Source organism: Glycine soja, chromosome 11 (assembly GCF_004193775.1).
Source record: "Glycine soja cultivar W05 chromosome 11, ASM419377v2, whole genome shotgun sequence".
Lineage (NCBI taxonomy): Eukaryota > Viridiplantae > Streptophyta > Magnoliopsida > Fabales > Fabaceae > Glycine > Glycine soja.
In genome coordinates this window covers 36,448,943-36,464,193 of record NC_041012.1, presented here as the reverse complement: position 1 = coordinate 36,464,193, position 15,251 = coordinate 36,448,943, and the positions used below count along the sequence as shown (strand labels likewise).

Here is a 15,251-nt window from a genome sequence, read left to right as displayed (position 1 = left end):
AATGTACCTAAAGTAATACCTTAAGAAGTTTCAACGCTAATAATCCCAACACTTGGAGTCCTAATACTTGCCGTATTTAAAGTTAAATCAAACAACTCTAAAAATTTAAGCACAACCCTATTAGCATGTAAATTAATTGATATTTTATACAAATATAAAAAATGAAATAAGAGATGACACACCTGATTCAATCTTTTTCGCTTCATTTATTTCAACTTGCAAGTCATTAACATTTTTGCTTAGTAAATTTAAGTCAATTTTGGGCACAAATGAGAGCGTCAACAGTAGTAGAACTCAAGAAATTACAAAATGAATCTAGAATTATACTCTTGTACTAAATGCAGACTCAGAAGATGATACAGTAGATACAGGAATAGTCAATATCTTTCTAGCCATACAGGAAAAAATATAATATTTGGATGATTTCAATTTCCACTAATTCAAAATGTCAAACTCAGCGTGGTCATCTTCAACATTATCCTTCATTTCTTCATTTTCATTCTAAATTTATCATCCTAATCATCACCCTTACCACATTTGTCATCATTATGTTGTGAGGTCATGTTTGAAGCCAATGTACTAGAATGGGCTAAATTGCTACTAAAATGAGAAATGAAATGTTTTAGTACATATTGTTGAATCAATTTGTGAATAAGGTCTTTCAATTTTTTCATCATGTTCATGCTCTTTTCAACACCACACATATGGTTAAAACAAAAATTGAATGTACTCACATTCGTAATGAGGATCAAGAAAAACAACATCAAGCAAAAGGTAGTTAATTCCACCACTTTCTCAATATTTGTTAAACTTTAACTGCACATTTGTTGTTATCCTTTGTATCATTACTAAGTCATCACTATGCCTCCATTTATTTTGTGATTTTTGAATACTAACCAGCTTCTTAAAGAAAGTGTTAGCAGTAACATTGCAATGACCCAGAAAAAGAAAAAGTAGCATCATAGAAAGTCTTCAAAAAACTAATAAAGCACGAACACGTTGCCCATCAATCTCTTTGGGATATTCTTTCCCTTCACTATATATGAGATTTAACACATATGCAGCCTCAACATACTCATAGTGATAAAATGATGCTCATATTTTTCAACAACATCTAACATTAAATAAGTAGAGTTCCACCTAGTTGGTGCATCAAGTATTAACATGGCCTTAGTGGATACACTTACTTCTTCATCACACCTTTTAAAACTTGCAAATCTACTTAGAGAAGACTTCACAAACTTACATGCAACTCTTATTTTTCTAATGGATAGGTCAATTTCTTTCAATCCACCACTAACAATTAAATTCAAAATATGAGCAGAACATCGCATATGCATGAACTCTCCATTCAACAAAGTATTTCAATTTCAAACACTTAATGCTCTAGCTAAAATATGAAATAGTCAAGTTATTAGCACTTGCATTATCCACTGTTACACAATAAAGTTTTGAAATTCCCCATTCTTTTAAACAATTCTCTAGGGTTATCCCTATGGTTTCACCTCTGTGGTCAGAAACCAAACAAAATTTTAATATTTTTTATTCAACTCCTACCCTTCATCAATGTAATGAACTATCACACACATGTAATTCATATTTTGAATTGACGTTCAAGTATTCATAGTAAGTGAAATCATTTTTTTTATTTGCAGACAACACGTGTTTCAACTTCTCATTTTCATCATTAAACATGTGCATGCAATAATAGTGACACGAGAAGGAATTTTAAATTTAGGTTGAACATATCCCATGAACTTCTTAAAGCCTTCATTTTCAACAAACATAAAGGCAAGTTCATCAATAATTATCATCTTTGCAAGTGGTATTAGAGTCTGCTCTTGATTAAAGGAGGCAGACTCTAATACCACTTGCAAAGCACAGTATATATCTTTATTTGCATATCTGCGAAAACATAGACTTGGGCGCGACAATGTTGTATGGTGGCACAGTGTCACTCTATCAAGACCACATGACTGTCGACAAGTATGAAAGGGAAACTTTGTAACCCTAGAGTTAAAGAATAGAAGAGGAGGAAAGGAAGCAACATGTTCTTGGTTTCTTACGGTGACGAGGTGGATTTATGTCCCAACTTATTATATTGTTACTATTTTATTAAAAGTACTAAAGGAAATAATGCATTACCATACCTTCCTTGATTGTCAAATTATTTTTTTAGTTTTTAATATATATATATATATATAATAAAATTTACATTTTAATTACGATTCATGAATCAGATCAACGAATTTATAGATTTAAACTCGTGACTCAAACCGTATATGAATGATTTTTATCGAATTAGTTCGATTTTGACCAAAATAGATAAATGACTCCACCCAAATAGTTTGAATCAATTTTAGTCAGTTTGGATTTACGTAAATACTTCACTGTACAATTTAAAAAATCAATTATTCACATGGAGCTAAGATTCATGCATGCCAAGAGAAATCCAACAGGACATAAAGGTCAAAATGTATGAAGCATTTTACTCAAGTGAAAGAAATACTATATGTCCGAAACAACATGTCGGTCAGTTGTCCTCTCTGCCAATAGCAACGTCACATCTCATAGACATATCTTTAAAATCTAAATTTAACTTTTTTTTATGGGATGTAATTTGAACTTTAAATTTTGATATAATCAATTTGTTCCATATATCTTTACAAAATTAATATATGATATAATTAATGACACTAACCATGTATCTTTTACAAATCAGTTTACGATTATATCAAATTTCCAAAAATAATTGCGTGGTTATCCCGTCGTTAGAAATTTAAACTCTTTCACGTGGTCGGAAAGTTACTTGCCTTTCTACTAATCGTCAATTGGTCTCACAATCATTACATTGTCCAGATTTTTGGTGATCGTCACATAGCAACCACAAATTGAAGATTATAATTGACATTGTTGAACCTATAGATGTAGATTCCAATTATCAGTTTATGTGATATTCTCATCGAATATTTAAATCGGTTAGAGGATTTAGACAGTACCACACTGATTCGCTAAATGCCTCTCCTTGACAGAATGACAGTTATTTCGATGAGGAATTGATTCGGAGGGAGATTGATTTGGACGAATCAATGTTGCTGAACATTACTTGAGAACGAAGAGGAACGAGACGATGAATCATAATTCTGAAAGGCTAGGGACTCGAGTTTCGATGTAGTCATTTAAATATATATCAATCGTAAACATAATATGTGATTAAATTGATTATATCAAAATTACTTCTTGGTACAACAATGGCAAAGCGACGAGAGTTTTTTTAAGTTAATTGGTTCTTTTAAGTTTGTTATGTGTCATGTGTCATATCAGTATCGACCAAGACTACAATATTGACCAACGTATAATTTCTCCCCCATGAAAGAGATACACAAGGGAGAAATTTTTTATTGTGGAACCCATGAAACAAAAAGCAGCTCTTTCATAAACCATCTCAATCAAACTCTCTCACACACATTGTCTTTGCCCCTCCACGCAAAATCATCAGCACCAAACAGATCTAGTGGAAAGAAACAATTGGATTTACATGATGTTTGGGGAAATAGTTTCACATTGTTACTTTATATTATAGGTGTAGAATATCTATGATTTAATCATTTTTAGGAGGTCTTTTCTTCTAAGATTTTTTTTTCTACATCCACAATACTTTTGTTGTTTTTTTACAATTTTTTATTTTCTTTTCAAGTTTCCTAAATTTTTGTTGAGTACTCTTTTTAGAATTTGGCTGTTCACTCTTTCTTTTGGAAGAATGGCATGGGTAATTGATAATACAGCATTGATGGTTAATTTCTAGTTTTTGATCAATAAAACTGATGCCTAAAATACATGTTCTGTTTCCCTTAGAAGATGATTGCATGCAAAGTAGTCTCCCTGCCAGCTTAGCTGAAAGAGAATATAACAATAGTTTGAATAATTTCGGTTCTAAATTAAATCACACGTAATTAAAGTCAGGGACTAAAATTGTCATCTAGATAAATTTTCGGGCTTGCCAATATCATTGTCTATTTTCAAACAAAAAAAAATTGATAATGTTACCATGGATTTTTAAAATTCAACAAATTAGAAATAATTAAGTCGATAACGTGATTATCAACTTTTCTAAACTACAAAAACAACATATATATTATGCATATGGTCTTCTTAAATAAAAAATAAATAAATTGATAATAGTATCGTGGATTTTCTCTTAGCTAGTAATCACCTTTTTCACTGTCAACTTTCTTTTTTTGAAGAAAATTTTCACCGTTACTTGCACTTTACGCATAAATACTTTTATAATTATACTATTAACATAACTATGGTTTCAACATCCTCTATCTGGTCAAAAGATATACTCTATCTGGGCAAAAAAACCTAATGTTACCTTGCATTGCAGAGATAGAGACAATGTTTAACTACGAATACGTTGCACTTTATACATGAAAACTCTCAACAACTCTAAAAAGAAGTGTGGGGTAAATAATAATATGCATTCAGGAGTTAGAGAATATTGTTGACCATTAAGAAACGGTTAATATTATTTGGCATTTGCTTTTTAAAAACTGACTTTCATGTTTAAATAAAATAATAGTTTGTTTCACAAAATTTTGTTTTTGTATAGTGATTTTACTTTATAGAAAGTTAATGTATTCTTTGTTAAGATAATTTTGTTCTCATTCGTAACTATATGGCAAAAAAAAATTCTCTAGATATTTGAAATTTTAAGTTAGTTATATATTCAAAATTCGAAGCTATTAATTAAACTACAACAAATTCAACCACTAAACACATATATTACCTCGCGCAAGATTATTTCAATTTATCTAAAAAATTTGAATATAAGTTTCGCACTCCAAAAATAAAAAATGCTAGCAACAATAATCATGATAAAGAGAACTTGACTAACTATCATAATTAAAAATGTGATGAAATGTTCAAATTTGAGAGGCAAATTAAACCCACTATGATCGGTCTAGAGATGGATGATTTAAGTAATAATTTATACGGAATTTTAAATTTAAATCTACTGTCGTCGTTGTACGCAAAAAAATAAAAAATAAAAATTGATGAAATTAGTGACTATAGTCAAAGCCACAAGGCTCCAGCATCTTTCAGAATAGGAACCAATTCACCTGAGATATGGGTGGCCATTAGTCTCTCCAACCCTCCGAAAAACTTTCCGCCCACGAACACCGCCGGAAACTGCATCGTTTCACCGCTATTATCATCGCTGCCACCGACAATATTCCGCGAAAGCTCCCGGGCCAAGTCAGCTTGGTCCCCCTCGTCAACCTCGTACACGGGAGGGTTCACTCCTTGGCCTTGCAACAACTTCTGTACCACGTGACACATGCAGCACCCACGTGCCCCGACCACAATCACGGGATTCTCCGAAACCATTTTGACCACGTTGGCGTGGTCAGCCCCACTGGGTCCGCCGCTTGCTCCGGCGGGAGGCGGTGCGTGACGTGTGCCGTTGGGGCTTGTTTGGTGCATGGTGTGAGGAAGAGGAGAAAAAGAAAACAGGGTTTTTTTAGGAGTGTGGAAACTGGGAAGTAAGCGGGAAATATAAAAATAATAAATGAAAGGCAAAGACTCTAACGTCAACGGCTGTTGCGCAATCTCCTGCGTCACAGTAACTGTAGTGACAAGATTTGCGTCACGGACTCGGTCAACATATTCCCAGAAGCTGCATCCCTGTAGATAAACATCCACGTGTGTATTTTTTCTAGGTTCATGTACATCGCTACATGTGATTACGGGTGTGTTTGCTAATGCTCTTGATATAAACGAAAGAAAGATTGTGAAAAATTAATCAAATGATAAGTAAAATTAGGTGAGATCTACGTTATTATTCTTAAATTTAAATTATTTTTTTAACTCTATCAAACTTAAACTAAAAAGGAAAATGAGAAATATTACGTGAGACATACATCTCTTGTCCTCTGTCTTAATTTTAAAAAATCTTTTATTTTTATTTTCTCTATCAAAATATATGTGTGGTGACGCAACTTAATTACACTTCTGGCCTTTCATAATTATAATACTAGAAACTCTAAAAAATATAATTAATTCGTATATATATATATATATATATCAAAAATTTTATTCTAATAATTGATTGATGTGCACTAATATTATAAGACAATTATATTAGTCATGTATCATTAATAAATTTTATTTTATGTGATCAAATTAAGAAAACTAAATTAAATGATCTAAACTCAAATGAATAAATGTCATTATTCGTCTGTTAGGAAATAATGAAAATCCGTTATAAGAAAACTATGTTTCTCATATATATAGTTTCTCTTCTCCATATCTGAAGAGTTCTATTGAGATTAAATAATAATAATAATAATAATAATAAAATTTGTTAAATACTAAAAAAAAATAGATTGAAGGATCAAAATAGTAGAATTATCATACTTAAAGGACATAATTCCAACAATTGGAAAGCAAGGATCCAAATTACATACGTAAAATGGATCAAAAATATAATCAAGTTTCATCTCTCTCTTTTTTTCTACCACATTATATTACCAAGAAATTCTTCTATCACCTTATATTACCAAGAAATATTATTTGTACAACAAACTTTACTAACTTTTTTTATATCACATTATACTATCAAGAATTACATATTATCTATATAACAAATTTTACAATTGACAAAAAAGAACAAGTTTGAAATATAATAAATAATATTGTAATGGAGAGATGCCAACATAAAAATAAATGTTAGTTAAGAGGAAAAATTTAAGTAAAGGTGATAAGTTTTCTGATAAATATTTATCATTAACCATATTGATGGATACATCACACATATAATATAATATAATAACAAAAATATAAATAAAATTAATTATGAAACATTTAATTCTAAGCATATATTTACAATATTGATTGAGAAAATAAAATATAAATAACTAAATGAAAAATATTAAATGTTTCTAATGTATTTAATATTTAATTTATTAATATAATTCATTTAAAAATATTGCTTTAACACTTAAGGTATTAAATATTTTATATTCAACTTCAAATATGTTCAAAAAAAAAATATTCAACTTCTTTTTATATTCACAAAATATTACAGTTCAACTCTAAAGATATTTTTTATAAATATTTAAGGCAAGATATTAAATAATTTATTGATAATTGGTTATGTTTGAAAATTTTAATTATTGAAAATTAGTTATATATTTTAAAGTTTTAAACATTTATTGTGAAACAAACAAGACATTTTTTTAATGAAGCAAAGAGAATTGGAACATCATCATTGTATAAAATGAGAATAACTATTTTGAATGATAATATTTGTAGAAATTATTCTTCAACAAGATCTTTTTAACTAGTTTTTTTTTTTTTTTTACTGAACTAGTGTTTTTTTTAAATAACAATGTTTTTAAGTAGGACTGTTATTATCACTTTCTGCAGTGAGACACATGTTTCATTCTAATACATATATTGAGCATTTAATTTATTTTTTTTTATTTTTCATCCATTTGAAATATCATTTTAATCTTACTTTAATTTTAAATTTATTTTGATTTGAAAACTAGCTCAAAAAAATTATTTTTGAATGATCTCAAACTACTTTTGTTTCATCATTATCTATATATTTAATTTATAAAAAAATAACAAATAGTTAAAAACATTCTTTTGACGATAATTTAAATGATTTATCATCAATTAATTTCACGACTTTGTTACACGGTAGTTACATACTCTTTTACTCTTTTCATAGCAAATGATTCTGAAAGAAAACCTTCCTTTTTCTTTGGATTGTTTTGGCAAGGATTCACAAAACTGACTCAGATCAATCTTCAAGTACTTTTTGAACGTCATCTTCATGAAAACATTTTTTTTTTAGTATTGGCTCACTAAAATTTCTAATTAGCGCGTAATAATTATCCTATTTCTGTTACTGATATGTCCTTCCTAAATAACTAATTGAATTTCCTGGCAAGCAATGGCATTGTCTTTCTAACATTTTGTCAAGCGGAATATAGGAACCTTAACGAATCTAAATGTTTGTGTTTCATCATTTTGTGATGCATTATTTTCTCCATCCCAACCACATTTGCTCCATGTGAAATGAAACCCTTTATGTAATTTTCGGATAAATTTTTCCATAAACACTTATAAAAAAATCAATATTCTTTCATAAATTAAAACAACTTAGATTTTAAATAAAAGGAAACCATGCAACTTTAAAGTATACATAAGTTCTTTTAATCAAATGAAAAAGTCGTACGCGGTGATAGAATTTCAAAATAAAAAATCACATAATTAATTAAACATGTGATGAAGCTTTCATGATTATACTATTACGTATCGCATCTTCACCTATGATCTATGCAGTTTGCATAATGTGTAGAGTGGCAAAAATCACAAAGGATTTGTGCAGCAACCCTTAATGCCCTAAAAAGTTTCTAGATGACACACGCATATTGTATGCATAACATAAATTTCTGATTGAAAGAATTTTCGCATGGCACAAAACCTTCGTTTGTTGTTTAAAAAACATGTTTTGAATAATAAGAATCGGGGTAATGTTAGTTTCAGTGTTTGTTTAGAATGCAACTAGACTTGATAGATCTAGTCGAGTCTTTTGCTCATACTAGTTGTAACTTGGGTTCAATTTTTAGATTTTTTGTCAATAGACAATATGTTTAATTTTATTGTTAAATTCTTTTTTTTAAGGAAATTTTTACTTTATTATAAATTCTTGGTATAGTTTGTGTTCTTCTTTAACCTTATAAGATGGGGTTCTTTTATCTAATCAAAACTTTACACCTATAAAAGAAGAAAAAAATGATTATATACTAAAAGTTTTATAACATCATTCAATCACAACTCATCATGTATGATAAAATTATTGAATTTTATGATAATTATTTTAAAAGTCATATTAATAATGATTTATAATTAAATAATAATATAAAATTATTTTACTAAACTCATAAAATAATATATGTTTGTTTGGAATCGGTGGCATAAATTTCTCTAGGACATTGTGGGGTAGTCTTTGTCTGCAACATCTACTTTTATTTTTTGCTGCTATGAGTTAAAAGTCCACTGGATGGTGGATTTACTCTAAACCATTAAATGGGCTTCAGCAAGCATGTGTATCTTCTTTGGAGTGTTACTTGGTGCACCCAACGTTTTTGCTGGAGCACCCAGCAGGTGTGGTGAAAGGGCATAAATGTCCTTCACCTTAATTATATAAAAGGCTAACTTTTCGTATGTGCTCATTTGCTTCATCTTCTCTTCTTTTGTTGGTGCTGTTTCTCTTCCACTTTGCATTTGCTTCTTTGTCTTCCTGTGAGCGCGATGCTTGTTGCTACTTGTTCCACTTCCGGTGAGCAGCGTTTGTGTTCTTGGTGTGAGCATCGCTCGTCTTCCTCCGTTGTGAGATCGTTGTTGTTGGTGCCGCTTCTTCTTCAAGGTTAGTGATCCTCCCGTCTCTTTTTCTTCGTATGTTGCATGATGATACTCTATGTATTTGTTTTTTTGGTGATATTGCTATGTTTTCATTGTTTTTTGGTGTATGTTTGTCGAAAAAAATGGAGTTTTGTCGACAAAATGGCGTTTGGTGATATTATTGTGTTTTCATTGTTGCGTGATGATATTGTTGTGTTTTCATTGTTTTTTGGTGTATGTTTCTACTGTTGCTGGTTTATTTGGTAGCCTTGCCAGAAAAAATGGCGGTGTGCCGACAAAAACCCATACGGATCATTGATCCGTATGGGTTTTTTTATTTTTTTTAATATATTTTATATTTTTTAATATTGTCTAACCTTATATTTAAGACTAAGATTAGATTATATTTCCTAAATTAAGAATAAGATTATATTAGATTTTTCAAATTAAAACTAAGATGAGATTACCTAAGATTTGGAAAATAACACTATTTAAATTAATTAAAATTAGTTATAAAAAGTAATTTTGATGTGAAAATTAAAAATGATTGGAATCGTTTATTAAAGTCTGGGCCATTTAATATAAATAATAGGATAATTATTATGCAAATAATGGTTAGAACTAGAGGTCTTGGTCGCGCTCTAGGGCGCACAATAGGAAAGGTGTTGGGGAGGAGAGACGAGAGTGACGATGATGTCCCCCAGCGACGAAGGCCTACTACATCAGCTCGTAGATAGAGACAAATTGTTTTGGAGGACCCTCCTACGACCAAAGAGGAATTGGTCAATGAGCAGCTAAAAGCACCTATTGAAGAAGGTGTTACTGATGTTGAGGGTTTTCTAGGCGGACCCCATGACACATCAGTTCTGAGTGATTTTCAAAATCACATTGCTTTTAGCGTGTGGAATGGAGAGGTATGTAATTTTTAAAAAACATAAAAAACATAGTTGAGTAGTTAATTATTTGTTTACATCATTTGTAATATTGTTTCCAGGAACGTCCTAAGTTGAAGTTATCTTCCCATGGAAGGAAGATGGCTAAGTTCGAGAGGTCTGCCGTAGAGATTGAAGGCCTTGTGGTGGCCAATGGACTGAGTCCTTTGATCCTTTGATTGCTTATTCCCTAGATACAGCCGATCATGGACTAATGTCTGCTTTTGTGGAACGCTGGCATAAGGAAACAAGCAGTTTCCATTTGCTCGTCAGAGAGGTGACTATCACCTTGCCTGTTGTAGGGGCGTTCCACAACTTCGAGCAACTTCATGTTGACGACGCAGTCGAGATGTTGGTGGAGTTACTCAAGGTCAGTGCTGCAGATGCTAGAGCTGAGACCATTGACTGTCACGGGTCTTATGTGCGACTATCGTGACTGTGCGAGTTGTATGAGCTGAAGATTGAGGCATGTGAGTGGATTGTAGCAGCGCGAGCGTATTTGTTGCATCTCCTTGGATGCACACTATTTGCTGACAAGAGTGTCACACACGTGCACCTGGTATTCTTGGATGCATTGCGTGACCTGACGCAGAGTGCGGGTTACGCTTGGGGTGTTGCTGCACTTGTGCACATGTATGATAATTTAAATGATGCGTCGAAGAGCACGGCGAGGCAGCTTGAGGGATATATCACTCTGTTACAGGTTAGTTAAGATTTGACGAAAAATTTTAAATTGAAGTTTTTTATTATATGTTGTCGTGTATTTTAATAAATATGTTTGTAAAAAATATGTAGTATTTGATTTACGAGCATTTTCGTTGGACATCTGGCAAGGCACTGCTTGTGGCCACGTATCGGAGGCGTCTGGATAGACTGACCCTTGACGCGGTGTGCTGGATTCCGTACGGTGACCACCATTCATTTAGAGAATTTGAGGTCATCTCATTGTTTTCTGGCCATCTCATATGGGACCCCTTGACGGTCATCCACCGACCGGAGAGGGTTGTACAATAGTTCGGCTACATTCAGACTATTCCACCACACCCTGCTGTGTCTTCGCTGTCTACTGCAGAAATTGATGATAGATGAATGCAATTTGGTGAGCACATTGCACCTGTTGGGTAATTATGTGTAGTGTCTGGTCATTGTTCGCCAGATTATCTGGGTTGGTTTTACGTGATCTCGCACCCATTCATCTATCTGCCACAGCCAGGGGATCCTCTTAGAGTACCATCGATTCAGCAATATGAAGAATTTGTTGACGCACATATGTATCAGCAACCGATGGCGGCAGCGGCACCTACTGAGGCACACATTGATCAACATGATTTTGGACATGCGGTGGTAATATTTTTTATTTTTTATTTTTTTGCTTTGTTTATTATTTGATTATTAACCATTGTTATGTTTGTTTGATTTCAATTACTAGGAGGACTTTGCAGCAATTGCTGATAGGTTGAACAAACTACTGAACCTGAGGATTTTGATCGAAGGAACATTAGCCTACACTGTTGTTGAAGAATGTGTGGGCATCGCAAGACGCTACACTGTCCAGCCAACTGTAGCCGATAGATCCAGGTGAAGGCGGCGTACGAATGGATAATATTTTACTTTGACTTTGTAGTTTTTCAGTTTATAATTTTTGGGAATTTATTTATTTTGTGCTTTTTAAATTTTTGTATATATATTTAATTATGGACACTAACACTTGTTTATTTAAATTTAATCATTATCTGATATAAACTGTTGTGATCTGTTTATCATAAATTATTACTTAATTGTTGCGTTAATACATAAATTAAATGAAACAATTAAAAATAATTACGCATGTATGATACATCGTTGTTAGAATTGACAACACATTATCAGATGCATGCGTAGTCAGATAAAGCGTGACACGACATTGTCAGACTTGACAACACATTCTGATGCAACATAAAGTTTGACACCACATTGGTGTAGTTGACAACACTCCACAAAAACCTTGTGCACGCGTCTGTATTTTTAAAAAAAAATTTGAAGCAATCTTAGTGAAAATCATCTATATATATGAGACAAGTAGACACTGTAATAAATTACACATTTTCTCACAACCTAATTTGTAGAAGAAAGTATGGCATTTTTAGGAGAAACAAACAGTCATACGGATTGGTGATTCGTATGATCCATACGGATTGGCAATTCGTATGTGTTCATACGGATTGGTGATTCATATGAATCGCCAATCCGTAACTTTTTTGCGTACCTCTTCTTCTCCGGCAACGAAAATCGACCAAAATCCACCGTATACTCCTCACCAACGCATGTACACCACCGGAGAACAAATATACTTCCAAACAGTCCTTAACGGAAGCAATGCACCTTGACTTACAGAAATTTTATGGAAAAAAAGTGACGTTGCAAAAATAAAAAAATCCTACAGCTATTTATAACAAAAAATTCCCATATTTTCAACATTTAGGAAATTTGCCGGGTGCCCCAAGCAATTCTCTTTTCTTTGCCTACTACACCTTATGTTGAATTGGACTGTATTTTTATTAAAATTTCTTTGTTTAAAAATCATGTATGTTTGAAAACACGTTTATATCTTTAGAATCATGTTGAAAGGATGTAAATTGTACCAATATGTTTGTTAGTTTAAAATTGATTTTGTCTCTGAACTCAAATTTGAGTATATGTGATAAATTGTAACTTTTGCATTAAGTAAAAATAAATAAATGTTATTTTAAACTCACTTTTAAAAGAAAAGTTTTGAAAGATTATTTACATAATTTTAAACTCATTTTAAAGCAATTTTTTATTTATCAAATCAAATCCATTCAACAAATTCAAGTTCACAAGTTGATAATTCAAAAGAATAGTGTGAAGTTAACAAAAGTGTTCAAATAAAATATACCAATGAAGATAATCTGTACCTTACAAGTCAATTTTATATAATTGAATTAAAATTAAAATCACATTTTAAGATGATATTAAAATTTATTTTAATTATTGTTATTAAACCTAATTGTTTGCGATGTCCAGTTCCCTTATGCTTGTCCAATTTGTAGGGAACAATTTTTACCTAATTGGTTTTATAAGATCAAAACACACTCTAACAATGAAAATTTATTTAAAACTTCAAAATTATGAAACACGTCTTAAAATTAAAAGTAAGAGATATCAAAATTTGTTGAAACTAGAATAAAATAAGTTCATCATATGGTTTTTTCATAAGCAAGTTCATCATATGGTGGAGAAGGTGCTAGGAACAAGGGCCATCCAAAGCCAGAAAAATCCTCAAATTAAGATGAAACTTTTTCACAGTGGCGAGAGTCTCGTGACAGTCGAAGATGCTATCATGCCTTGTAGCCTTGTTCACGTCAACCACAGTATCCGAAGAACTTGAAATAAAATAACACCTGCACATTTATTCAATCTTGTACGTTTGCTCATTTTAAGTGTATCAGTGGCAAAGGCACTGCAAGGCTATGACCAACAACAAAAAAAGGCAAGTACAAACAGCTTTTCTTTCCACCAGCGGAATAGAGCACAGCAAGAACTAGCCGTAATCCTGCAGAAGGAAACAGGGAAAAATAATTAAATAGAACTGAAACTTAGAGTGCATTTGATCCAAAGGAGAGAAATAATGATAGATAAAAATAAAAGAAATATAATTTGAAAAAAGAGAAATAAAATTATATGTTGCATTTTTTGGTTTAAGAGAAATAGGTGAAAAATAATATTTTGTGTCAAAGAAAATCAACTTTTTTATGTAAATTTTTTTTATTTGTTCCAAAAAATCAATTTTTTTGCTAAAAAAAATCAATTTTTTGACCTAAAATACTGATGTTACAGCAATTGAGAAGAGAAAAAGATTAATTTTATTCTCTCCAAAATTGCACGATCCAAACATACCCACGATCCAAACATACCCACTCCATTTTCGTTTTCGATAACTTATTTCTCTCTTGAAACCAAACACAATCTTAAAAGGTAATTTTATGCCATTTTGGATTGGTGAGAAGTGTGATGAAATAAAATTTTTACAGACTTTCTCTTTTTCCATTCTTTCTTAATCACCCATGACCCAACAAATCTAATATCTCTAATTTTATATTGTTATCAAACATAAATTACCATATATGATATTTATTATAATTTTTATAATCATTATCTTAAAAGTTATATCAAAATTAAGCTGTGATTGCATAATCCTGCAAAATTGTTTTGCAATCATTAACTTAAAAGTTATATCATAAAATTGAATGCTAGATAATAGAATAATAACATTTAACATATTGCTTTTCATTTCATCCTAATTTAAAAATAAAAAATTGACCTTTCTTTGCTTTTGAAATTCCACTCCTTGATATACTTTGGTATGAAGTTTATTTTTTTGTTGTTGGGTCTGCTTTATATATATATATATCCCATTTGCATATAATTTCCCATTTGCATTGAATCATCGAACAATCTGTAGTTTATAGAGAGGATCCATAATATACTCCCCAGGCTGCTACAATATACCCAGTAAATATTCTTCTGATAAATTACAAAAGAAAAAATACAATAAATAAGACAACTGGTAAAAAGGTTCAGTTGCGTTTAAAATCATTATTTACCTTATTCTCAGGACCACTTCAACATTTTTCACTATTGTTCATCTTACATATGATATTTCTGGAAGTCAAAAGTGACTTCCTTTTAAGAAAAAGGACCCGAAGGACAACGGTACTAATACCCCAAAAGTAATACATTTGTCGTAATGAGTCCACATCTAAGAATGAGACCATAAGCTTTTGGAAACAAATTTTTAAAAAATTCTTAAAAAAAGAACAAAGAAAAAGGAGTAACAACACATTTTAACTCCAATATTTTGAAAGGGAGCGTAATAATTAGGCGAAGTTTATAATTATA

At 31.3% G+C, this 15,251-nt stretch overlaps 1 protein-coding gene across 1 annotated transcript; it reads right to left on the bottom strand.

Annotated features, from left to right (window-relative positions):
• Positions 1 to 4,875: 4,875 nt before the first annotated feature.
• LOC114372892 (glutaredoxin-C9-like) lies at positions 4,876 to 5,546 on the bottom strand. Its single transcript, XM_028330455.1, has one exon. It carries the CDS (start codon positions 5,485 to 5,487, stop codon positions 5,077 to 5,079), a length of 411 nt encoding a protein of 136 aa, XP_028186256.1. The 5' UTR covers positions 5,488 to 5,546; the 3' UTR covers positions 4,876 to 5,076.
• Positions 5,547 to 15,251: the final 9,705 nt, after the last annotated feature.

What these genes read in the sequence shown, in the direction of transcription:
- LOC114372892 (XM_028330455.1), bottom strand. Translation starts at nt 5,487, where the DNA reads ATGCACCAAACAAGCCCCAACGGCACACGTCACGCACCGCCTCCCGCC.